At 38.8% G+C, this 27,045-nt stretch overlaps 3 protein-coding genes across 6 annotated transcripts in view; 2 read left to right on the top strand and 1 right to left on the bottom strand.

Moving 5' to 3' along the window:
* Positions 1-4,523, top strand: part of LOC120521933 (E3 ubiquitin/ISG15 ligase TRIM25-like) — a 49,024-nt gene extending 44,501 nt beyond the window's left edge. The window contains exon 6 of the mRNA XM_039743201.1: positions 4,221-4,523. Within this exon, the coding sequence (XP_039599135.1) occupies positions 4,221-4,351 (131 nt within the window). The 3' untranslated portion in view covers positions 4,352-4,523. The remainder of the gene's footprint in view (positions 1-4,220) is intronic.
* LOC120521855 (NACHT, LRR and PYD domains-containing protein 12-like) overlaps positions 1-27,045 on the top strand; it is a 1,152,437-nt gene that overhangs the window by 938,592 nt on the left and 186,800 nt on the right. The gene's annotated exons all lie outside the window — the stretch shown is intronic.
* Positions 2,991-27,045, bottom strand: part of LOC120521982 (tripartite motif-containing protein 29-like) — a 46,244-nt gene continuing 22,189 nt past the window's right edge. Inside the window, exons 5-6 of one of the 2 annotated variants that reach the window (XM_039743235.1) lie at positions 13,198-13,263; positions 2,991-3,975 (exon numbers count right to left, since the gene is read on the bottom strand). In XM_039743235.1, the coding sequence (XP_039599169.1) occupies positions 3,974-3,975; positions 13,198-13,263 (68 nt within the window). In that variant the 3' untranslated portion in view covers positions 2,991-3,973. Of the gene's footprint in view, positions 3,976-11,894; positions 13,264-27,045 lie in introns of those variants that run through there. The other variant, XM_039743234.1, reaches the window with a different exon arrangement.

Below are 27,045 nucleotides of genomic sequence, written 5' to 3'. Positions count from 1 at the left end.
ATTATAAACTTCATCTTAAAATCGTTTAATTAACCAGTTTCTCAAAATTACATCGTAATTAAAGTAGCACGTTAAATGCTTTGTTTTGTATTTGATCTTCTACTCGTATGTGCTCTGTGTGTGTGAATCACTACTTGCTTCTTAAACTGGCTCTCTTCCTCCAACTGGACACAGAGTCCATTACATTTGTGATATTACAGCTCTCTGAATAACTAAAATACTGAGATGTATACGTGATGTCATTTTCATGATGATAGGAGCTAAAGCACATTATTAAACATGAGTTTCATGAGCCTCGTGCTCATGACAAGCATTTATCTTTTGTCGAAATTTGTCGCTGCGTTTTTAGCTGTGTTGTTATTTTCTCTTTCTGTTTTATATTCAATATATATTGGTGTGGCCGCCCAAGAGTCCTTGCTTTTCTTTCCCCAAGTAACCAATCGCCACACAATCAGCTCTGTAATAGACGTTAAGCCATCTGTAAGCTTAGCCGATTCTTCAAAAGCGTTTAAAGAACATTGAAATATCTTACGTAGTACATGTTTAATTATTCTATCCTTCACGACACTCCCAGTGAAGAATATAGATTATTTAAATGAAGTTAAAGTTTTATCTGTATAATTTAACAAACATATTTTGCTGCATTTCACCTTAAAAATGATATCGTCATCATATGTAAATACGCGCTTTATAAAGTGGCCCAGGTTGTGAGATATTATAACAGTAGTGCAAGTTTACAGTGGGGTGATTGTACTTATAAGTACAAACAGTTCTACAAGGAGCAATTGATTGAGTGCATTTAAAGTTCTTGGGATGAAACTGTTTCTGAACCGCGAGGTCCGTACAGGAAAGGCTTTAAAACATTTTGCAGTGGCTGAGACAGCGTGTGCTTGATGCTGTATACCGATAATTCTCTTTGCGATCAGCTGCTGCTGTGATTCACACTCAGATACAGTGATATAAATACTCTGAGTCGTGCAGTGAGAGTAATATGGAAAAAGATGATCCGCTGTGGCAACTCCTAACGGGAGGAGCTGAAAGAAGAAGAAGAAGAAGAAGAAGAAGGAGAAGTGAGAGCATTTATGGTATTGGAATACTATGGCTGTTCCCTGGACCATTATATTGTTACGAGTTAATTACAATCAGATGCATTACACTAATAAACAATATGCGGTTAGTTTCTGTGTATTTATAAAGCCGCGTCATGAAAATAATGAGTAATCACACAAGAACAGTACCATTGCTTTGATGCTGGGTGCCGCCAGTTTGCAAAACCGAGCGGAGAACTTGCGTACGACAAGGCATGAGGTACCGTGGAAAAGTGTGTGGCTTTACGGCAAGTGTAGGTTTTATACATCGCGATTTGAATGTGGAAAAGTTCTTACGCAACATTTCTGTGCGTACGCACCGTTTATACATGAGGCCCCTGGAGTTTGTGGTGTTTTTATTCCCAGTATTCTGTGCACCACAATAATGAGAAGACTGTAATCAGCGCCTCCTACAGCCCCAGAATAGGCGTCTATCTGGACTGGCCTGCTGGCTCGCTGTCATTTTATAGTGTCACACACACAATGACCATCCTGCACAGGTTCAACACCTCCTTCACTGAACCCCTCTACCCAGGGTTTGGGGTTAGTACTGACTGCAGTGTGACAATCTGCCATCTGACACCATGTGACCACTGACCAGTACCCTCCACTGGTTACTTGATGTCCCCACAAGCGCTGGTCCTCTTTTTGTTTGTACTTTGGGGTCAAAATGAATTTTACAGGATGGGAGGGGAGGCAACATCTCTGTGAGTGAATTTGGGGAGGAGAATGCAGGTCAAGTGTGGCTATCAGGGTCTCCATTATTATTCAGTTTTTTTGATATTATTGGTTTTACTTTGATTGTCTGACACACACTTGACATGGGTGTAAGTGTATGTCGACCTTGCAGTGGACTGGCACCCTCTCCAGAGTTATCCCCTGTCTTGTCTACAACCGTGAAATAGAAAAGCGGATAAAAAAGAGAATAGATGATACAAATACCAGTCTGACCAGCAGGGGTCACTGTTGATTTACAACTACATGTCCTTCAGGCTGACACACCAACAAAGTGTGATTAAAAATAATGGCATTATTGTATATTACAAATTACATAAAATTGACATAAAATGTGAGTAAGACTTTGGTTTCTTTTGCCAGCATTTCTGTCTAACATGGCTATGAGTACAACAGTAAGACTGCTTGTTGTTTTGGCCAAGGACAACTGCATAAGAATGGTAATAACCAATGGAGTTCCTGAATCACTGGAGGAACTCGTCAATGAGGTCAAAAAGGCTTGGAAAGAAACATTAGGCCACAATACAAGAACCAAGTTTTTGGCAACATACTTGAGAACTTAAGCCCTGTTAATAAAATGGATAACCTAAATATTATTAAAGTAATTAAGCTGCACACTGATTCAATAACAACCTTTCATTCTGTAGAAAATGTTTCACACTCAGGAAACCATGAAAATGAAGTCTCCCTCTCTCTCTCTAAATTCTGATGAGACAGCACTTTTAACCTGCTGACCAACACAATCCATGGAATTAAGAACAGAACAGTGGCCAAGAGAGTTCCTTACCCCGTACTTCTCATATTGAATGGAGATTCACTTCAGAAAGGAAACATGGAATACAAAATAAAGAAGCCTATACAGTAATCCCTCGCTATATCGCGCTTCGACTTTCGCGGTTTCACTCTATCGCGGATTTTAAATGTAAGCACATCTAAATATATATCACAGATTTTTCGCTGGTTCGTGGATTTCTGCAGACAATGGGTCTTTTAATTTATGCTACACGCTTCCTCAGTTTGTTTGCCCTGTTGATTTCATACAAGGGACGCTATTGGCGGATGGCTTAGAAGCTACCCAATCAGAGCATGTATTACATATTAACTAAAACTCCTCAATGCTATAAGATATGCATCCCGCGCGGAGCTTGATTGTTTGCTTGTCTCTGCCTCTCTCTCACCCTCTCTGACATTCTCTGCGCCTGACGGAGGGGCTGTTTGCTTAAAAGATACTGACGCTCCTTCAAATATTTCAACTGTTTCTACACAGTCTTTACAAACTGTTGAATCTGGGCCAGAAATACCCTCCCTTTCCTTATCATCTCAAAGGGTGAGGGAACAATTACATGAATCATTAGACCAAGTTCTTTATTCTTCTTCTCAATCTTTAATCAGCTCTTCTTTATCTTCTTCTAAATCTTCACAATCTAACTCTTCTGATTCTCTTGTAAAAGGATTCTTCTTCAAATAAGAAAGGGTTACAAAAAACAATCTCCCCGGGGAGACTTTCTGGGAACCAACTACAAATTACTTCTTCTCCTTTAAAGACCCAACAAGGGGCAAAAATAGGTAAACTTTCATCTTCTTTTTCTGGGTTACAATTGGTTCCTGATACAAATAAAATTTTCATTACTGAACAGGCACAACCAGAATCATTATTAAAAAATGTAACAAACCCTAATTTGGATAAAGACTCAAATTTACCTATATCCTCTCTCTCTTCTAATGAAAAACTTAACTCTAACCTCTATCCTAAAGTACATATTGTTTTATCTTCTTCAGTGTCCCATGTATTGGGAACTAAATCTAATCTTCAAAATGCTTCTTCTACCTCATTTCCATCTCCTGGGTTAAAAGTTAAATCTGTCTCTAAACTTGATCCACAAGTACATATGGACCATCCTCTGTCTTCTTCCTTTTCTTCTTCACGTTCATCTTCCTCAGATTTCCTGGAAGATAATTTATCTCCAATACTCATTCAAAGGTGCATAAAAATTCTTTATCTTACTTACCTGACTTAAAACTCACCTGCAATACATCTCTGGATCCAATAGACACTCCTCTTTATACGGCTATTTCTTCCAGTTCCTTTTCTTTTCCATTCCCAAAAGACCTGTCCTTGAAACAAAAAGGTTCCTCTCTTTCTGGGAAAATCCTTAATGTAGAAGGGACAGAAAAGAAATTAGAAACCTGTAATAAAAATATAATATACTTACCTTCTGAGGGTTCTGTCACTGGATCTGTTCAAGTAAATGAAAATAGTAAACCAATAAAAACCTTGGTCCCAGTATTACAAAATATACAAATACCTTCTACTCCCTCTTTTCCTTCTGCTTTGAATACTAACATTTCAAATTCCATCTTTTCTCCAGATCTGAAACAATCTATTTCTTTTTCCAGCTCTAAAACTCCAACATCTGTGCCAACGTCGGGAACGTCCTGTCGGCCTGGGATGGATCTCCATGGAGGGAAGTCAAAAGATAGTTTATACATCCCGATCATGGCGGTCTCGAATCAATCACCTGGGTTAGTAAAGGAATGTTTTCGCGATCCGACTGGTGGGGTCTTGGAGGAGGTGGGAGGGACTGATCAGTTGTTTGTATCTTTCATTTCAGGTTTGGCTGCTCCCTCCAGTGATATTATTCTTGGCAACACATTACATTCTAATTATCAACACAGTAGGGAGGAAGAGATGAATGAGGACTCCCAAAATCCATCTATAGAATCAAAGTCCATTTCTGATCCTCCATCTTCTAACTATACACAAATAGAACCACAAACCAATATTAATAAAATTACAATAGTCAGTAAGGCCAGAAGATATTACAGACCCTTCGGGGGATTGGAGTCCACCAGAACAATCTTAATTATTGGGGACTCCAACATATCTAGAATCCCCCATGTATATCTGGACTCATAAGAAATGCAGAGTTATCCTGGTGCAAAAATCCTTGATCTGATTAAAATATTTAAGGCAACACAACCACAAGAACAGGTACGTTTTGCAATTTTATCAGTAGGGATAAATAACTGTAATAAACAACACATGGATAAAACAATCAAGCAATACTACGGGGATCTCAATAGAACTGCAAAGAAGGCATTCCCAAAAGCGAGAATATATATTGTGAAAATTCCCTACTCAAATAACTCACTCAGAGATGGACGTCTGAAGTGGAGCTCCGCTAGCAGTGGTGCTATTTTTCATATTATTTGCTTATTATTCTGAGATATCCTGTATTTATTCAACCCGAGAGGGACCGCTACAGTATATGTAAACACATATAAACATGGCCAACAAGAAGGGGGTCCAAAGAATCAAGACTAAAGCTACATCCAAGCTGCGATCAGCAAGCCCTAGCTCGAGATACGGCCTCTCAGAGACAGACCTGGATCAGATGGGCGAAAGTACAGACTCCTCGGGACCACAGTCCGCTACATCGCCGCCGCTGAGAGCGAAAAGGGGAGCGAAGGTGCGATCGTGAGTGCAGATGTGGATAGCTCGCCGATTGGAGAGGATTACCTGAAACTGGAAAAGGCCGGGAGGTCCGCGGCTTCAGTTACGCAATTACGCGGGACTGGAGCAGCGGGGACACCGGCTTCAGCAGAGTCTGCTGCTTCATCTACGGTACAAGAAGGCACATTTGAGCTATCTGAACTGAAAGTGTTGCTCGCTGAGCTCAGGCAAGATATAAAGAAAAGCGAGAAGGCTAATGAGAAACCAACGGCAAAGGCACATGAGAGACTGAAACAGGAATGAAACAGGAGATGAAACAGGCCAATGAATGTCTGCGACAGGAAATCCAACAGGCAAATGAAAGCGCCAAGAGGTACAGCTTGAACTTCGACAGGTGCTGGGTAAAATTGAAGAGCGCATTGAGAAAAACTCGCTAAACTGAGCACGCTTGCTGATCGATTGGAGCATCTTAGTGAGACATTCACGAATCGGATCGAAATAGCCGAACATCTAGCTGCCAGTGCCGAGGAAAGAGCAGTAAATGTCAGTTCGAATGTAAAAACTCGGAGAAAAACTTGGAGACAGACTGGCTGCTTTAGAAGATGGGAATAGAAGGTATAATGTCAGAATTGAAGGCTTGCCGGAGAATCGAGAAAGTTTAAACCCGTGAAATTCGAACTGAACTTTTTCTAAAATAATCGGGGCGACTTTAAAGCAGAATCTGAGATAGCAGCGCTTACAGCGACGCTGATCAAACACCGCCAGACCCCGACCAAGATCTTTTATAGTCCGTTTTGAACGATTATCATTTAAGTTAGAGGTGATGGAACTCCTCAGGAAAAAAAGGAAGATATTATATATGAAGATTGCCACATTCGTCTTCCCTGACTTCTCTCCAGCAACAGCTATCAAACGCCGCCTTCTATAATATTAAACAGCTGCTACGGCAAGCCAATGTCAAATACGGCCTCCTGTATCCGCAAAACTGAAAGTGGAATGGCAGGGTCATTTCTATGTTTTCGCTAGCAAGGAGGAGGCAGAAAATGAGTTAAGAAAGCTGATCCCGGACTATTCTGATACATAATTGTGAGTCATGGCGGTAAATGATAAAGCTAGGATTAATAATCTACTGTCTGATCTATTTGTTTTAAAATACGGGTTTTTATCAGCATATATTCTCATATTCTTATATTATTATTACTTACTTATTACTTATCATTACTTAGTATTACTAGGGCTAAATGTTTATGTTTTATTGTGCTTAATTACGTTTTCCTCCTCTTTTTTCTTTTCTAATTATTTCATGTGTACCCTAAATGAGACTGTTCAATATCATACCCTTGGTTTGCTGTTATTGCTATTACTGCATTAAGACTTGTTATGCTTGTTTTGGACACATCTTTAACACCATCACCTGGGTTTATTATCTGGGGATATCATCTTAATGCACTAAAATTGATGAAGATTATATGTATATGTATATATGTATGTATGTGTATATATATGTATGTATATATATATGTATATATATTAAGTGCAAAATTCTTTTTTTTTTTTTTTTCCTCTTTTAAAGACTATATTGGTAACAGATATCTCTATCTTTTAACCTTAAAGCCACTGCATGGGGGCTTGATGTGCTTTGGACGTGCTCTGTCTCTGGGTATGTCAGAGGACTGGGACTGCATGAAGTGGGTTTTAGCCTCACCTGGGGAGGCAAAAAGGGAGGGTGGGGGTTAAGGGGAAGAGAAAGAGAGCAGGCTTGATCTATATCTAATCTATCATCTCAATCTTTATAATTATAACTATCAACGTAATAATAAGCTGCATGGCAACAACTCTTGGGGGAATAGGAAATTAAGACCTAAACTATTTCACTTCCAGTTAAGACTATAATATGACACCAAAAACTCAGAATCAGTGTCTCCATGATGGGACAGTTAACTCGTAAGCTGGAATGTTAAAGGCCTGAATCACGAATTAAAGAGAAAGAAAGTACTTTCTCACCTAACAGGTCTAAATGCTAAAATAGTATTTTTACAGGAAACCCACTTACTAAGTAAGGATCAGTTCCGCTGCAAAAGACTGGACTGGCCAAATGTTCCATTCTAGTTTTACAAAGAAAACTAGAGGGGTGGGAATTCTCATACATAGAACAGTACCATTTGTAGCATCAGATGTAGTATTGGATCCTGAAGGGAGATATGTGATGGTCATGGGAGACTTATCTAACTGTAAAATGATTTTGATAAATGTTTATGCACCTAATGTTGATGATAAGGAATTTATACAAAATTTATTTGCATCCATTCCCAATCTGAACACTCATAAACTTATAATGGCTGGGGACTTTAATTGTGTTCTAAATCCACTTTTAGATAAGACTTCCCCCACAGGGGAACGCAACTAACACCGCAAAGATAATTACAAAGTTTATAACTGATCACAACTTATCAGATCCCTGGAGGTTTTAAACCCAAATTCAAGAACATATTCTTTCTACTCACCAGTACATCATTGCTACTCAAGGATTGATTACTTCTTTATAGATAATAACTTCTTGCCTAAGATTAAATCTTGTAAATACGATGCTATTGTTATTTCAGACCATGCTCCGATGATCTTGGAGCTGAAATTACTAAGCCCCATACACTCACCCCGCAGATGGCGCCTCAATCCGCTTCTATTAGCTGACGAGAATTGTACTGAATTTATATCCAAACAAATCGAATTCTTTCTAGAGACAAATACATCCCCTGAGATCTCTGCAGGAACACTCTGGGAAACTCTTAAGGCCTTCTTAAGAGGACAGATTATCTCATATCTTTCCCACAGAAATAAATCCGCAAGAAAGTAGCAGAGATAAAAAGCGAAATTACTAAAATAGATGAAGAACATGCCAGACTACCAAGCGAGACTCTACATAAGAGGAGGCAGGCTCTACATTCAGAATTAAACCTCTTGACAACTAAAGAAACCGAACAACTAATTTACAAATCCAGACATCATTATTATGAACATGGAGAGAAAGCTAATAAGCTTTTAGCGCAACAAATTCACAAGCAAGAAGTGCGCAACGCAATCTCGTAATTACTAACACGAATGGAGATAAAATCATCGAACACAAAAATATAATGTGCACTTTTAGAGACTACTATAAATCCCTATATACTACTGAGTTTAAAGAAGACAATATACAATCTAATGCATTTCTGGATAAATTACAGATACCACAAATTGACGCTATTAGTGTGGAGGAGCTCGATAAACCTCTGTCATTATCAGAATTACTGGATGCTATAAAGTCACTCCAAGGTGGAAAAGCAGCAGGCCCTGATGGCTACCCTGCAGAGTTTTACAAGAAATTCTCCGCTCAGCTAGCTTACCTCCTATTAGCAACATTTACAGAAGCCAGAGATAACCAATCTCTTCCACAAACCTTTCGCCAAGCACTAATCACTGTCTTTCCAAAACAAAATAAGGACTTATTACAATGTGCATCATACAGACCAATTTCACTTCTGAATAACGACGTTAAAATACTCTCTAAAATCATAGCTAGAAGGATGGAGAAAGTGCTCCCTCAATAATATCACAAGACCAAACTGGATTTATTAGGGGCCGACACTTATCTTCAAATCTTCGACGCCTGTTTAATGTAATATACTCACCAACTAAATCAAACACCCCAGAAATATTATTATCATTGGATGCAGAAAAGCATTCGACATGATTGAATGGAAATACCTTTTACTATTTTGGAGAAGTTTGGGTTTGGCCCGAACATTTGTGCATGGATTAAATTACTGTATACTAACCCAGAAGCTTCAGTTTGCATCAATAACATTTGCTCAGACTACTTTAAACTAGAACGTGGCACAAGACAAGGATGCCCTTTGTCACCACTGCTGTTTGCAATTGCCATTGAACCACTGGCAATACATTGTCGAAATACTGATCAGATAAAGGGGATTAGCAGAGAAGGACTGGAACAGAAAATCTCATTATATGCAGATGACATGGTACTGTATATATCGGATCCAGAAAATTCTGTGCCTGCAGTCTTAGCAGCACTCACAGAATTTCAAAAGCTCTCTGGTCTCAGAATTAATCTGAATAAAAGTGTACTCTTTCCGTGAATTCAAGCATATAATATTAGATTAGACACCCTTCCTTTTATCATTGCAGAACAGTTTAAATACCTCGTAAACATCACAAGTAAACATAAAGCTCTTTATCAACAAAATTTCGTCGTCTGTATGGAAAAAATTAAACAAGACTTGCATAGATGGTCAACCCTTCATCTCACACTAGCTGGAAGAATTAACACTGTTAAGATGAATATTCTTCCTAAGCTCCTTTTTATTTCAAAACATACCAATATACATTAATAAATCGTTCTTTAAGCAATTAGATTCAACAATAACCTCATTTATTTGGAATTCTAAACATCCACGCATCAAAAGAGCGACCCTACAAAGACAAAAGGCAGAAGGCGGCATGGCTCTACCTAACTTCCAGTTTTATTACTGGGCGCAAATATACAGTCGATAAGAACCTGGACACAAATAGAAGAACATACACAGGCATGGACCGCAATAGAAGTAAAATCCTGCAGTACTTCTTTGTATTCCTTGCTTTGTGCTCCAATAAACACACGCTATCGGCAATACACTAATAACCCAATTGTGCTCCACTCACTTAGAATCTGGAACCAATGTAGAAAGCATTTTAAGACGGAGAAGCTTCTTTCTGTGGCACCCTGCAAAAGAACCACCTCTTTCAACCCTCACAAACATATGCAGTTTTTAATATCTGGAAAAATTTGGAATTAACTTGCTTAGAGATCTTTATATAGACAACGTCTTTGCATCCTATGAACAATTACGTTCCAAATTTAACATTCCAGCTACAAATTTCTTTCACTATCTTCAAATCAGGAACTTTGTTAAACAGAACCTTCCAGATTTTCCTCATCTTGCACCCTCATCCACGCTGGAAAAATTATTGCTCAATTTCAAGGAGTTAGACTCCATCTCTACAATATATAAAATCCTTTTACAATCCCTTCCTTTCAAAGATCCAAGAGGACACTGGGAAAATGACCTCTCAATTAATATATCAGAAAAGGAGTGGAAAGTAGCAATGCAGAGAATTCACTCAAGCTCCATATGCAAAGCATACAATTATACAACTCAAAATTATATATCGAGCACATCTGTCTCGACTAAAACTCTCCAAAATGTTTCCAGGGCATGATCCAACCTGAACGTTGCAACCAAGCCCCAGCCTCACTAGGTCACATGTTCTGGGCCTGCTCCAAATTAACATTATTCTGGACAAAAATTTTTAATTACCTCTCAGACAGTCTTGGACTCACAATCCCTCCTAACCCATTAACAGCTGTGTTTGGGGTTCTTCCAGAGGGTCTTAAAGTGGAGAAAGACAAACAAACTGTGATTGCATTCACTACACTGTTGGCACGCAGACTTATTCTGATAAACTGGAAGAACCCAAACTCTCCTCTTTAAGTCAGTGGGAAACTGATGTGTTATATTATTTAAAATTGGAAAAATCAAATACTCAGTTAGAGGATCTGTGCAGACTTTTTCAAAACATGGCAGGATCTAATCAGTAATATTTTGAAATGATTTTATAAAGCACAGAGAATTTGTTGATTTAGGTATTTTTAAAAGCCTTAAATTTTACACCGTTTGGCTTGCTCTCTCTCTCAAGGGTGGGGATCGATCTGTTCTTAGCATAATTTTTTTTTTTGTAAAACTTGATTGCTATGTATTGATTGTAATAAAATTAATAAATAAATAAATAAATAAAAAAAAAGAAAGTAAAAGAAACTCCACGGTGGATTAATAAAGATTTAAAAAAGAAGTTGCAAAGGAAAAAAAAACTGCTGTATATGGCATATAAGAATAATGACTGCAAAGTGAATCGTAGAGCGTATGAGAACATGAGGGCAACCATCAAGAAGGATATCAGAGAGGCTAAAAGACAGTTGGAGAGGAATATAGCAGATAAGGAGAAAGAAGACCCTAAGAGATTCTTTCAGTATTTTAATAGTAAAAGAACAGACAAGGAGGAGGTGAAGTGCATCAAGAATAGTAAAAGGGAATTAAAAGACACAGACAGTGAAATAGCAGATGCCCTAAACTTAAATTTTTCTGAGGTGTTTACAAGTGAGCAAGTGGATAACCTCAGAGCAGTAACAGGGACTACTAAGGAGGTACTGAGGGATTTGGAAATTGTAGAGGGAGAAGTGCTGCTCAGATTAAATAAGATAAAATCAAACAAATCACCAGGACCAGATAATATTTATCCTCGTGTTCTTAAGGAGGCTAGTGAGTACATATATAAACCCTTGACACATATTTTTAGGAAGTCACTGAGCACTGGAGAGATTCCGAAGGACTGGAAATGGCAAATATCATCCCATTATATAAAAAGGGTGACAGGGCAGATCCAAGCAACTATAGGTCAGTAAGCTTAACATGCATCACAGGAAAATTAATGGAAGGAATTATTAAGGATAAGATTGAGCAACACATGACAAGGACAGGAGTTATTCTGAACAGTCAGCATGGGGTCAGAAGAGGGAGGTCGTGTTTTACTAACATGCTGGAATTCTATGAGGAGGCAAAAAAAGCATACGATCAAAGTGTTAATTTAATAATTTTTTATCCAAAAATGAACGTGTTTGGGATGTTTTGAACATATGATTGGATATTTGATATTTGGATTATACAACATAAATATTTGAGATTACCGGGTGCTCCAGTTTCCTCCCATGGTCCAAAGACGTGCAGATTAGGTAAACTGGAAATCCTAAAATGACCCTAGCATGAGGTTGGGTTGTGTGTGTGTGTGTGTGTGTGTGTGTGTGTGTGTATGTGTATTCACCCTGTGATGGATTGGTGTCTGACCACGATTTGTTCCTGCCTTACACCCTATGCTAGCTAGGAAAAGCTCTAGAAGACCCCCACAATCCTTTTCAGGACTAAATGGGTTAGAAAATGACTGACTGGATCCCCAGTGACGCCCATTGTATCAGGTATTTTGTGATCTGTTTTCTCCAGGATAGTCTAAAGGTGAATATTCTCATCCAACAATTCAAAGAACATGTGGTAAACAGCAGACAGTGAAGTATTCTTTAAACAGTCTGAACCAAAGTTTTTGTCACAGCCATGTTTGTGTTTGTGCCTACTGGTTCTCTTTCATTGTCATGATTTTGGCCTCCACAGGAAAGTTTTAGAAGCATAGCAGACCAACCAGACTTCACAGAACTTTACTAAATTCAAATATTTTCCACATCTGAATTAGTTTTGCATGTATTTTTTCTTTATTTCCTCAGTTCCCCCACCTCCATATCTTAAAGACTCATAGGTCAAGTCAGAAATTACATTCTCTCTTTTGTTATGCCGCTATATATCTTAGCAAAATGAAGTTTTTTAGTAAAACATATAGTGAATAAGAAAAAATTACAAAAAGGAGTGAGTAAAATAGAAAAGAAGGAGACTTAACAGGGCAAAAAAGTGAAAAGAAAAAAAAAAGGGCACAAAAATGGATGTCTAATGTGAGTGGGACTTTGCATTTGTATGGCAGGTAGTCCTGGTGTGGTTGGCAAGACCCTGACACTTTTTTTTTAGTTTATATTTCCTGTTAGTGTGATCACGCGATGCTTAAAATGATTCAGGTCCATTGAACTCTCTTGGGTGGTGCCCTGATTTGAACCACTCTTTCCCAGGATGCCCCAGTCACAGGACCAGCAGCAGTTTCAGCTAATCGGTCACACAATTTGCACAGAGCGTTGTCTGCTGGTTACACCTTCATATCAGAATTATGGTGGGGTTCATACAAAGAGGAACAACTTCTGATGTGATTACAAATTCAATCAAAGCAGAAACTCACATTGTAAGAACTCCTCTCTGCTCTGAGGGTCAGGAGGCAACAGGACGAATCTTGAAACTTCACTACCTGAGTAAACAAGAAAAGACAAGAATGGAAACTGGCATTTGGGAGTAGACAGCAAATGTGGTAAACTTCAAATATAATGCATAGTGATAAAAAAAAGTAATAAGTACAATGTCACATCAGTAGAGAACATCATGCACTTTACGTTCTAATTTTTAATTGTCATAGGTCGACATAGCTCTGAATTAGATCACTACAGTGGAAAAAGAGAATGAGCAGAGAGGACCATCATGAAGGGCTAATAACAGGCCTAATATTAGAGTTAATGCAATCTAAGGAAAACCAAGTGCCATTTGAAAGAGTGGGATTGGGATTGGGTTTGGGAGAAAGATTTATTTTCTCAGAAAACCTAAGAAAGAAATAATAAAGCTGAAATTAGTCAATGAGTTCTAAGAACATTTGGATCTGAATTTTTTTTATTAATAAAGGTTTAATGTGGGCTACTTTGAAGGGTTCATGGAAAATGGCATTAAAATGTATCTGTTATTGCCAAAATTGGCTGTTCAAGAACTGTAAGTGAGTTTTTAAAGTTAGAATTTGGTAAAAAAAAAACAAGAGTAAATGTAAAATGTCATGCAAAGGGTGACGTGATGTGATACTGGATCGTGTAAACTGACTGCTTAGTCTTCTATTATTTGTTTTGTTAATTGGAATTCATAAACTCATTGCTACTATCTGTATGTACAATTGCCTCAGACAGATTTCTTATTTTTATTCTTATTTAGGTCAGCTATTGTTCTAATAAACTTCTGTTAATGCTTACAGTATATTTTCATTTTAATTTATAGTAGTAGTCAGTGCTTGGTTTTCTTATACCGGCTGAGGCTTTCAGTCAATGCACATGTAATTTTATCTCAATCTAACAACTTTATGTATAAAACAACTTTAACGTTTTTTTAAAGATAAAAATTATGAAGGAAAACAAAGCAAAACCAACAAATGAAGAACCACAACAGCCACAACACAACACCCACGACTGTCTTTCTGTCCACCCATCACAGAGTTGCCTGACAGAAAAAGCCCAGCGTGGATCTTCATGTTGGTTAAAGTAACAGTAAAGGTCAAGCGCAGAACCAACTTTCAGAATTCTTGCTTTTTGAAGGACTATTTAATTCAACATGGAAAAAAAAAATAATGTTATCATTTATCTGCCAAAAACATTTTGTTTTGTGTTCTAATGGCATTGTCTCCATTTTATGACAGTTGTTGTTTGGCCATAGCAATACGGTTTATGGGTTACTATGCACATAGATATACTGTACACACTTGGATGCCACATTGACGGCTCTTCCTATTCATGATCTTAAATTTGTGTGTTCACCATATTTGAGCAGACAAGATCCATTTGTACACTTGAACACATGTAGGGAGACATGCTGAGCTCATACTGTATGTTAAAATTGGTTGTAACATTCTCATTTTCACAAAAAGAAAAAATTTAGATAATAATGTGACACCTCTTGAGAATACAGAACAGGGAAATCTAATGCATAGTACAAACAATAATAATTAAATAATAATAATACAGAGCTAGAGGCAGGGTTACAAAATAATAAATGATTAAAACAAACATTGCTTGGTATAATATTCTGATTCCCCCATATGGAAAATAATGTTATTAATAATCTGATTCAACCACAACCTTGTACAGTGCAGTACAATGAAAATTCTCTGTTTTGCATATGTCCAGTGCTGTTCTGATTTAAGTGACCTTTATTCATTTGTTTCTCAATCCCATGACCTACACTTGCTTTTTATTATTATTATTGATGTTTTCTTTGATATTTGAGGCGATTTCACTCTCTCTACCATGCAGTAGTTTATTCTGTACAGCTGATCATTCATTCAGTACAGTAACCCTAAAATCTCATACATCTCAAACTCCATGAAACAGTGTCAGGTCACTAGGACACATCTTGTATGTGCTTTATATCCAATAAATAACTCATAAATATGTAGTGTGTACCAAAATATGAACATATTCGGCCTCCACCTCCCAACTTCTGTTCCTATTTTAAATCATCCCCATATACATTAACAAATCTTTCTTTAAGAAATTAGATTCAAGCATAACCTCATTCATTTGGAATTCAAAACATTCACGCATCCAAAGAGCGACCCTACAAAGACCTAAGGCAGAAGGTGGCATGGCTCTACTTAATTTTCACTTTTATTACTGGGAAGCAGTTATACAAACTATAACACCCTGAACACAAATAGATGAAAATACAAAGGCTTGGTCCACAATAGAAATAAAATCCTGCAGTACATCTTTATATTCCTTGGTTTGTACGCCAATAAAAGTTATTTTCCAAAATACTAACAACCCAATTGTCCTTCATTCACTCAGAATAAGGAACCAATTGAGAAAGCACTTCAAGACAGACAGTATTTTGTCTGTGGCACCAGAACATCATAACCACCTTTTCCACCCTCTCAAACTTACATAGTTTTTAATGTTTGGAAACCGAATGGAATTAAATCATTTAGAGATTTGTAATTAAATAATGTCTTTGCATCCTATGAACAATTACACTCCAAGTTTAATCTCCCATCAACACATTTCTTTCACTATCTTCAAATTAGAAACTTTGCTAAACAAAATCTGCCCAATTTTCCTCACCTCCCACCTATTTCTATTCCAGACGAGATATTGATCAGTCTCAAGAATTATAATATATAAAAACATCTTAAAGTCCATTCCTTTTAAAAATCCTAGAGTACAATGGGAAAAGAATCTCTTACTCAACATTTCAGAAACTGAGTTGAAGGTAGCCACAAACAAAATTCAAAACCTTTATCTCTCTCGTTTAAAATTGTCGAAAATGTTTCCAGGGCGAGATCCAACCTGCGAACGCTGCAATCAAGTTCCGGCCTCACTGGGTCACATGTTTTGGGCCTGCACCAAATTAACATCATTCTGGACCAAAATCTTTAAATCCCTATCAGACAGCCTTGGTGTCCCAATCCCTCCTAATCCACTAACAGTTGTGTACGGTGGGCTCACAGAGGGGCTAAAAGTGGAGGAGGACAAACAAACTGTAATCACCTTTACTTTACTAGTAAAGAATGTAGACTTATCTTGCTCAACTGAAAGAACCCTAGCCCACCTCTTTCAAGTCAGTGGGTAACTCAGTATCAGACCATTATGACAACTTTCATAAAAAAAGGTACAAGTTCTCACTGTACCCTCACAGGGTATGACAACAACCCTACCACTGGTATGGTTACAACATGTATACCCTTAGAATTGCATTTAGCTTTTTTAAGGGTACACATATTTTACCCCTGGGTCGGGGGTTAGGGGGGGTGTACAGCGCTCAGACCTCATGACTCTACAGCCCGGTCAACAAAGGAGAGCAAGCCAGTCAACAGTGGTTCAGTTCTGTCCAAGGGATACAGGTGAGTAGTAAGAGGCACCTCTTCTCTGTTTAGCTCTCTTTAGAGTTGGAACAGCAGCCAAATACCCTCAGAGGAAACTTACACCAAAAACAGCAGACTGCTTGGAAGAGCGCTGGCAGCCATGTTAGAATACAATTAATATCCAGAATGCCTTGGATTAGCTAACTGTTGTGGCCTAAATACTTAACACATTGAATAGAATGTCTTAAGCCTTTTTTTGTAACTTATCTATTTTATTTAAACATATATTGTATCCGTTATTATTGAATGACTTAATGATGACCATTATGACTGTCATTTCCAAACTTTGGTCAGGTAGTTATATTCAACTTCATTCAGTCTCTTAAGTATTAAAATGCTTGAAGCAAAATCATTTTGCACATATTAATGATAATATGTAAATATACATGATAGCCAAAAACCTGAACACACAAATGTATCTCTACCTTACTCTCTCTCTCTTTATGTATATATATCTATATATCTATATGTATATCTATATCTATATATATATATATATATATATATATATATATATATATATATATACATATAGTGGCAGACAGGCAAGGCCATTACTTGGCCAGAACGCCCGTAGGTTGGAGGGATTGGGGGCACAGAGAATTATCTTCCCTGGAGCACAAGATGGCAGTCTCTCTGGATTGCAGAGGTGCCTCTGAGTCCCAGAGGACTTCATGGTAGTTCACTACAGCCCCGTTGGGTTCCAGGGGTAATGCAGGAATTGTGGCACCCTATTTAGTTGGGCCTCCGCCTCACCCAGAAGTGCTTCCGAACCATGCTAATGTGCCACTGGAATTGCTCCTGGGTACAAGATAATAGAAGCCAGCTGCCACTGCTCTGGGAACCCCCAGACTCAAGGTTTGAAGTCTATAGCATTCACCTCCACACCACACTGCCTGACAATGACAGTAGCCTTTGGTAAGAAACCTAAAAATATTGCAGAAAGAAAAGCACTTAGCTCCATAGCACTTCTGTTACACCTGATTAACTGGCAGTATAATAACTGAAGCCCATTTTCTTACGAAATTTCCCGGGCCTAGTCAGCTAACACAGCTAGTATCTGAAATGATTGCTAGTGAATCCTTAATAAATATTTTGTCATGAATATATTACATGGATTGAAATATCACTTATATTGCTGTTTTTGACAGAGCTAACCAGGTAATACTGGTAACAAAAAATACAAACTAGTTAAAACATTAAAACACAGAGAAGAGCTCTCAGCTGTGCTCCTCAGCTATCTTGTCTGAGGGTTTCTCCTCTATTTGCATTTACAGGCTGCACAGACTTGTGGCCTTCTGTCCAAGTTACCAGTCAAACTGGTGCACCTTTAAAATGAGAAGTCGACAGCTTTGAGATGGCGGCTCTGCTGATACGCCTGACTGAAGCATCTATGTGTGGATATCTATAGCTATGCCTGCTCCCTGTCAATTGATAAGGAAATCACATGACAAATGATGTCATCATGCTTGTGTATGGAAGATGGCGACATAGCAGGATCACTGCCCCCATTTTTGGGGTTACTTGTGTCTTTTCTTTTTTGGTTAGGGATCTTTGTCTTGTGAGTATGTCCATATGACTTTAGCTTATCTTCTGGACACAGATTTTGCTTAGGATTTGTCTTTGCTCCTGCCTGGCCTTTGGCTACAACTTTTGCCTGTTCCTTTTTATCTGTTATCTCCTGATATTATCCTCTCTTTTTCCTAGCTGCATTCTGAATAAACTGAACTGGTAAACTATTTTCCAATAAAAGAAACTCTTGCCAATTCTAAAAAATTCTATATATATTCCTTGTAGAGGAATTGAGATGGAGAGTGAGAGTGAAAGAAATACATTTTTTCCTGATTATAGTGATGTAACGTTGGAAGTTTTGCACACTGTTTATTAAATTTCCTGGATGGCTTTAACATACTGTAGTTTATTGGTGGTGACAGCAGTAGTGTGTAAGCATTTTTGATTGCTGTGGCTGCCAGTATTTCCTTAGCCTTATAGTAATGACTTCTGTTGCTGGGAACACAATCGGACAGCATTATGACACTTGACATCAGCATTTAGTTCCTATTTAAGATGGTGACCTACAGATATCCACTCTTTGGGTTGAAGAACTCTGCTTTCATTGTTGTGGATATAGTTTGTTATAGGACTTTCTATTTTATTTTATAGTTATAGTTATATTTTTTGTTTACTGTAGTGACATCTTACTTTTTAATGGGCACCATTTTGTTTTTAGGATGATGTTGTCTGTTTTCCTGGCCTTTAATGACCTCTTGGGCACAGCCAACAGCATTGTGTCTGTCTGTGGAGGGAATGTCTGCTGTGTTGAGCGGTTTACTTACCTTGGCAACGACATTCATGTCTCTGATGACTCTTCCTATGAAGTCAGTAGACAGATTGGGAAACCAAGGAGGATCAAGATGGTCGCAGGAAAGGGGTGTGTGGTGCTCCCGATATCTCTGCAAAAGGACGAAAGTCCAAGTCTTTAGAGTCCTGGTGCTCCCTCTTTTGCTATATGGTTGCAAGATATGGACACTATCCAGTGACCAGAAGCGAAGTTTGTACTCTGTGTCTCTTTGGATAATCCTTGGGTACCGCTGGTTTGACTTTGTTGTCGAATGAGTAGTTGCTCACAGAGTCCTGAATGAGGAATATTGCTTGCATTGTGAGAGAGTGTCAGTTACGGCATTACGGCCATGTGGCGCTATTCCCTGAGGGTGATCCGGCTCGGAGGGTCCTCATTGCTGAAGACCCAAGTGGCTGGACCATGCCCAGAGGATGCCTATGTAACACCTGACTACGGCAGACAGGGAGTCATTTCCAGGGAGTGGGACTGGACCATGTCTGTGGAGTTGCCAACCAGGATCCCGAGCTGTTTTGTCATGTGGTTGGTGCAGCAACATCCAGTACCAGTGCATGCTCCCCAGCCTGTTGTCTGTTTTCAGGAATGTCACATTGAGTGATATCATCAGTGTAATATTTTATGCAGCCACATTTGTTCAGGATTTCTAAAAACTTGCAGTTTCAGCTTGCTTCTTAGATTGTTTCAGTCAAAGAGTGTGACACATGTATGCAAATAATAACACAGTTGTTTTAAACGTTTTAGCAAAATTCAAAGCAAAAACAGTTCACACACAAATAAAAAGGTGAACTGATTGTGATGACTTGCAGAGAAAGGGCACACGTCAAATTATATTACTGGTAAACCCAATGCCTTTATTGCTGAAGGTTTCTTTACTAACCGATTTCCAATGTTTGGGTCTCAGAAAACACCAACAAAAATAATAAATGTTTGCATTCGGTCTTTCTGCAAAAATACCTGTCTCTCTTCTTCCTCCTAGGTATTACCCTACTCTAACTCGTGCACCTCATAATGTGCTCCTGTGGCAAGCACCCCTATTTTTAAGGTGCTTTTCCCACAATTCTCTTAGCAGTGCACTGGTACATCACATGATATTACAAGAAAGGCTAAGTTCTTGTATAAGTTGTTTCTGTTTAAGGCTGACATACCTTGTTACATTTCTCTATATATAAAATGGTCATATTGTCATATATCAGGACATATTGGCTAGAAAACTGTCTGCCATTGTTCTATTTGTAATGGAATCTAACAGTCCAGGCTTCTAGCAGAGAGGCCATGTTAGCCAAACTAACCAATTAACAGTCTGCCATTACAGAAGTAGCTGAGAAAGTTCTAATACATGTTAGCTTACATTATACCATTATCTAAGTAGCTTTGTGAAACTTGTGTTCTATTCAAATTAAGCAAGCACTTATGTGAATTTTTACATTAACTTATTAGGATTTGTTCTTACAGTCAGCTTTTCCCTCAGGACACCCCCTCGCTACTGAGTGTCGGTAACAGTGAGAACCTCAAATGTTAAAATACCTCCTCTAGTCTTTCATTGAGTTCATCATTAAAAATCCCCCTGCCATGTCTTTCACCTCTGTCTCTAAAATGTGACACAAACCCATCGGGTGAGGCCTCAACACTTAGAATTAAGAAAACAAATTCAAGAGTTTGATCTTAAAATGATGTCATTAACAAAAGTTCTTTATTTCCTACATAGTGGATATTCAACAGACATTTGTTTTGGGATTCTTTGAGGAATTCAGTTTTTGCTCCAGTTTTGTGAGTCTGAGCTAATTAAAAGACTACTCTTGTAGGATTTTAATTTTACAGTGACAAGAGAGATGATATTTAGAATTTTCAATAATTAACACCATTATTTAAACGGGTACCATGATGAAAGTATATCATGGTCATGTTATGGTTTCTATTTGTTTTTATTTTAAATTATTGGTATAAAGTCATCTGAGGTGCTCTTTCACAGAGATGGTGTTTGTAATGTGAAGCAAAACTACAGTAAGTCTGCCCTAATAAGCTGAAGACTGGATAGGCACTAAATGTTCAGTTTGGTTGCCATAATTTGGTTTAAAGTTAAAGGTCTCTTCATTTTGGATGGAGATAATTATTCTACAAAAATGTGAATGTCTCAATGTAAGATGCAAGTCTGAGGTCAAATCTAAACCATCCAAATGACCTAAACAGGCCAAGCCAGTCCAACATCCAGTGTGTCCTGAAGCTGTCAACAGTCTAATGCTGTCCTCCATTCTGCGTGTTGCTCCCACATAAGTACTGTATTAATTTAAATGCTTTTGCTGTGTAAAACACATTGAAATGTTGAATCTGAGCATACAACACTACATGTGTTATATGCTCAATGAATTTTTAACTTGCAATCTATCCCTTGCCATGACACATGAGACAAATGACACCAGACGTAAAAGCCTCCATGTCAGCCAGAACATGGACGATGCCGTTCCCATTTGTGATTCCCCATACCACTCACACACATTGCAGTGACCTAACCATGGGGCATCTTGTGTTTGTGTATTGAGGAGGAACCAGTAGCAAGTGAAGAGATACAGACAGCAGCTTGGTGTATGAAAACAGTGAGTATAAAAAGTGCCAAGGTGAATAAAGAGCAACATTTAAATAAAATAAATAAAGTTCATCAATTAAAAACACAAGAACAGCTCCTCAAAGAGACATGACATGGAGAATTCCATTATAACATCAGTGAAGGCACAGAGTGCCATTGGACACACATCCTTGTAACTTTTATGTACACAACTCCAGTTACTGCACTCCTGTGTTCCTCGTCCTCCCAGAAAGACCCCAGCTTCTCGAACACAGCACCGACACTCCAGCTCATACACAGTGCAGCCTTGAGCAGTGGGAGACTGTGGAGGGAGTGGAGGACAAGAGTTGGAGTCCTGAAGCTGGGGAGAGCTGTCAAGGGACATTCAGATCTGCTGAGCAACTCTTTTTAGTAGCAATGAAGGTAGGGTGACTTTCAAAGGGTGGTCCTGGACAGGAAGCGGTGTGGATTGTCAGTGCTGGAGAGAAGCTGCTTTCCTTTTCCTCACACACCAGCTGCTTTTAAACATAAGACTTAAAAGGCACTCGCCTGCCATCAATTCTTCAGCACTAACCAGCTTGTTAACCTAATTCAGTTGCCTCCTTTTCTTGCAGCGCACAACACAGGATATCACAACCATTGCAATTGTTATCATGTCTGTTCATTTTTAAACTCTCCCGACTGAGCTATCTCACTTTGATGTGCTGATATTTTGGCCCTCAAGGCATTTGTGTGTCCCTGGTCCTCTTGGCCTCACATTAATTGGTACAAAATAATTCAGTATTTATGTCTGTAGGTGCTGATTCAGACTTCTGGATATAATAAAGCCCTCAATCTCAGTTTTGTTACACTGACAAGCAATCAGTCCATTTATAGTGCTAATTATAATAGCGAGGATAATGTAAATAGTAAGGTGCAAAAATTTAATTCTAAAGTGAGAGCTGCTGTTGACAGAGTTGCATCTGAAAAGACAGTTAAAAAATCTTCTAGTATTGTTATACCATGGAAGACCCAAAGAGTGTCTGATTTAAAGAGAACATGTCGTAGAGCTGAGCGTCAATGGAGGAAATCTAAACTAACTATCCATTATGAGATATTGAAGGCTAGAATAACAGAATACAATAACACAGTCCGTCTTGAGAGGCGCTGCTATTTCTCCAAGATTATAAACAACAATGCTAGTAATCTCAGAGTCTTATTTTCTACGATTGATCGTCTGCTAAACCAGGTAACTCAAAGGAATGCCTCCTAAGTATTTCCAGTAAAACCTGGGAGGCTATCGCTGTATTTTTCAATCAAAAAATTTATGATATTAGAAATAACAAAGTATATCTCCCTAACAATGCGGGTCCTCCTAAGCCCCAGTACTCCGTTATAAACAAATTAAATTCTTTCACCAGGATAGATTTGCCTGAATTACATAGTATAATCTCTCAACTGAAACCCTCCACCTGCGTCCTTGACCCAATACTAACAAGTTTTTTCAAAGAAATATCGGGTGTACTAAATGACAATATTCTTGACATAGTACACTCATCATAAGATACGGGGGTCTTCCCAGACTGCCTTCAGACTGCTGTAGTTAAACCCCTACTTAAGAAACATAATCTTAACCCCTCGGCTCTTGAAAATTTTAGACCCATCTCTAACCTGCCCTTTTTAAGTAAAGTTCTGGAGAAGGCAGCCATTATGCAGTTAAATGACCACCTCAATAAACCTGCTATTCTTGATAAATTTCAGTCAGGTTTTAGAACAAATCACAGTACAGAAACTGCACTTGTTAAAGTAGTAAATGACTTGCGGGTAAATGCAGACAGAGGCCATTTATCTGTTCTCATCCTCTTAGATCTGAGTGCTGCATTTGACACCATTGATCATAATATTCTTAGAAATCGCCTTAGTCAATGGGTGGGCCTCTCTGGCAGGGTCTTAAATTGGTTTGAATCCTACCTGGCAGGTAGAAAATTTTTTGTTAGTTGTGGTAATTACAGTGGGATGCAAAAGTTTGGGCAACCTTGTTAATAGTCATTATTTTCCTGTATAAATCATTGGTTGTTATGATAAAAAATGTCAGTTAAATATATCATATAGGAGACACACACAGTGATATTTGAGAAGTGAAATGAAGTTTATTGGATTTACAGAAAGTGTGCAATAATTGTTCAAACAAAATCAGGCTGGTGCATAAATTTGGGCACTGTTGTCATTTTATTGATTCCCAAACTTTTAGAACTAATTATTGGAACTCAAATTGGCTTGGTAAGCTCAGTGACCCCTGACCTACATACACAGGTGAATCCGAGTATTTAAGGGGGTCAATTGTAAGTTTCCCTCCTCTTTTCATTTTCTCTGAAGAGTAGCAACATGGGGGTCACAAAACAACTCTTCTCAAATGACCTGAAGACAAAGATTGTTCACCATCATGGTTTAGGGGAAGGATACAGAAAGCTGTCCCAGAGATTGAAGCTGTCTGTTTCCACAGTTAGGAACATATTGAGGAAATGGAAGACCACAGGCTCAGTTCAAGTTAAGGCTCGAGGTGGCAGACCAAGAAAGATTTCGGATAGACAGAAGCGAGGAATGGTGAGAACAGTCAGAGTCAACCCACAGACCAGCACCAAAGACCTACAGCATCATCTTGCAGCAGATGGAGTCACTGGGCATCGTTTAACCATTCGGCGCACTTTACACAAGGAGATGCTGTATGCGAGAGTGATGAAGAGGAAGCACAAACAGAGCCGCTTGAGGTCTGCTCGAGCACATTTGGACAAGCCAGCTTCATTTTGGAATAAGGTGCTGTGGACTGATGAAACTAAAATGGAGTTATTTGGGCATAACAAGGGGCGTTATGCATGAAGGAAAAAACACAGCATTCCAAGAAAAACACCTGCTACCTACAGTCAAATATGGTGGTGGTTCCATCATGCTGTGGGGCTGTGTGGCCAGTGCAGGGACTGGGAATCTTGTCAAAGTTGAGGGACGCATGGATTCCACTCAGTATCAGCAGATTCTGGAGACCAATGTCCAGGAATCAGTGGCAAAGCTGAAGCTGCGCCGGGGCTGGATCTTTCAACAAGACAACGACCTGAAACACTGCTCAAAATCCACTAAGGCATTCATGCAGAGGAACAAGTACAGCGTTCTGGAATGGCCATCTCAGTCCCCAGACCTGAATAGAATTGAAAATCTGTGGTGTGAGTTAAAGAGACCTGTCCATGCTCGGAAGCCATCAAACCTGAATGAACTCGAGATGTTTTGTAAAGAGGAATGGTCCAAAATACCTTCAAGCACAATCCAGACTCTCATTGGAACCTACAGGAAGCGTTTAGAGGCTGTAATTTCTGCAAAAGGCGGATCTACTAAATATTGATTTCATTTCTTTTTTGTGGTTCCCAAATTTATGCACCTGCCTGATTTTGTTTAAACAATTATTGCACACTTTCTGTAAATCCAATAAACTTCATTTCACTTCTCAAATATCACTGTGTGTGTCTCCTATACGAGATATTTAACTGACATTTTTTATCATAACAACCAACGATTTATACAGGAAAATAATGACTATTAACAAGGTTGCCCAAACTTTTGCATCCTACTGTACAACTCGAAGACACATGATATCCGATATGGGGTTCCACAAGGCTCTATCTTGGGTCTGCTGTTATTCTCAATCTACATGCTTCCGTTAGGTCAGATTATCTCAAATTACAACGTGAGCTACCACAGCTATGCTGATGACACACAGCTGTACTTATCAATAGCACCTGATCACTCCGACTCTCTTCATTCACTAACACAATGTCTGACTTGTGTTTCTAATTGGATGAATAGTAATTTTCTCAAGTTAAATAAAGAGAAAACAGAAATTTTAGTGATTGGCAATAATGGAGACAATGAGGTTATTAGAAATAAACTTGATGCATTAGGATTAAAAGTCAAGACGGAAGTAGAAAACTTAGGGGTAACCGTTGACTGTAACCTGAATTTTAAATCGCATATTCATCAGATCACTAGGACAGCATTTTTTCACTTAAGAAACATAGCTAAAGTTAGACCTCTTATATCATTGAAAGATGCTGAGAAATTAGTTCACGCGTTTGTTTTCAGTCGACTAGATTACTGTAACGCACTCCTCTCTGGACTACCCAAAAAAGATATAAATCATTTGCAATGAGTGCAGAATGCAGCTGCCAGAATCCTAACTAAGAAAAGAAAATCCGAGCACATTTCTCCAGTTTTGATGTCACTACACTGGTTACCTGTGTCATTCAGGATTGACTTTAAAATTCTGCTTATGGTTTATAAAGCCTTAAATAATCTTGCCCCATCTTATATATCGGAATGTCTGACACGTTATATTCCAAATCGTAACCTTAGATCCTCAAATGAGTGTCTCCTTAGAATTCCAAAAGCTAAACTTAAAAGAAGTGGTGAGGCGGCCTTCTGCTGTTATGCACCTAAAATCTGGAATAGCCTGCCAATAGGAATTCATCAGGCCAATACAATGGAGCACTTTTAAACACTGCTGAAAACACATTACTTTAACATGGCCTTCTCATAACTTCACTTTAACTTAATCCTGATACTCTGTATGTTCAATGTATATATATAATTCACTAAGCCAACAGAACAAGCAAGGCAACCATGGGATACGCAAGGCATAGACACACCCACCAACTCACAGAGACCCGCCCACCATGAGACGAGAACACCTGCATGCCCGCCCACCTGAATGTTACCAGCATTCACCGCAATGTACTGGAGTGTAAAGCCATCGCAGCTTTTAACTCACAAACTTTTAACTCACAAACTGCAACAACTCACCAAACACTGCCACCCTGTCTCTCGAAGGCATTCACACTGCCGGAAGACAACCATGGGATACGCAAGAAACAGCCACGTCCGTCAACTCGCAAAGCCCCACCCACCAACTATAACACCATAGGATACGACGACAACTCACAGAGGCACGCCCACCAACTCTAAGAGCATGTGATGAGAACGCTTAGCCTGACTGTTACCAGTGTTCACCGCAATGTACTGGAGTGTTAAACCATCACAACTGCTAACTCACAAACTGCAACAATTCACCAGACACCGCCTCAGTCACTTTCTATATCTAGGAAGACATATAGATACTCATTATTCCCCGGCACGCGTCCACCACCACCTACTCAAAGCATCATGATGCTCCAGCATTGATGGATTAAAAGCCAGAAGTCTACGTGACCATCTTCATCAAGTCCTTCCATGAGAACCCTAAATACAAAGAGGACTGTTTCATTTATGTTAGGTAGAATGCTCAGAGAGGACTGGGAAGTCTCATGGTCTGGAATCCCTACAGATTTTATTGTTTTCTCCAGCCGTCTGGAGTTGTTTTTGTTTTTTCTGTCCCCCCTGGCCATTGGACCTTACTCTTATTCTATGTTAATTAATGTTGACT

Source organism: Polypterus senegalus, chromosome 2 (assembly GCF_016835505.1).
Source record: "Polypterus senegalus isolate Bchr_013 chromosome 2, ASM1683550v1, whole genome shotgun sequence".
Classification (NCBI taxonomy): Eukaryota; Metazoa; Chordata; class Cladistia; order Polypteriformes; family Polypteridae; genus Polypterus; species Polypterus senegalus.
Note: the sequence above shows the minus strand (reverse complement) of the source record. Positions and strands in the feature narration are given on the sequence as shown.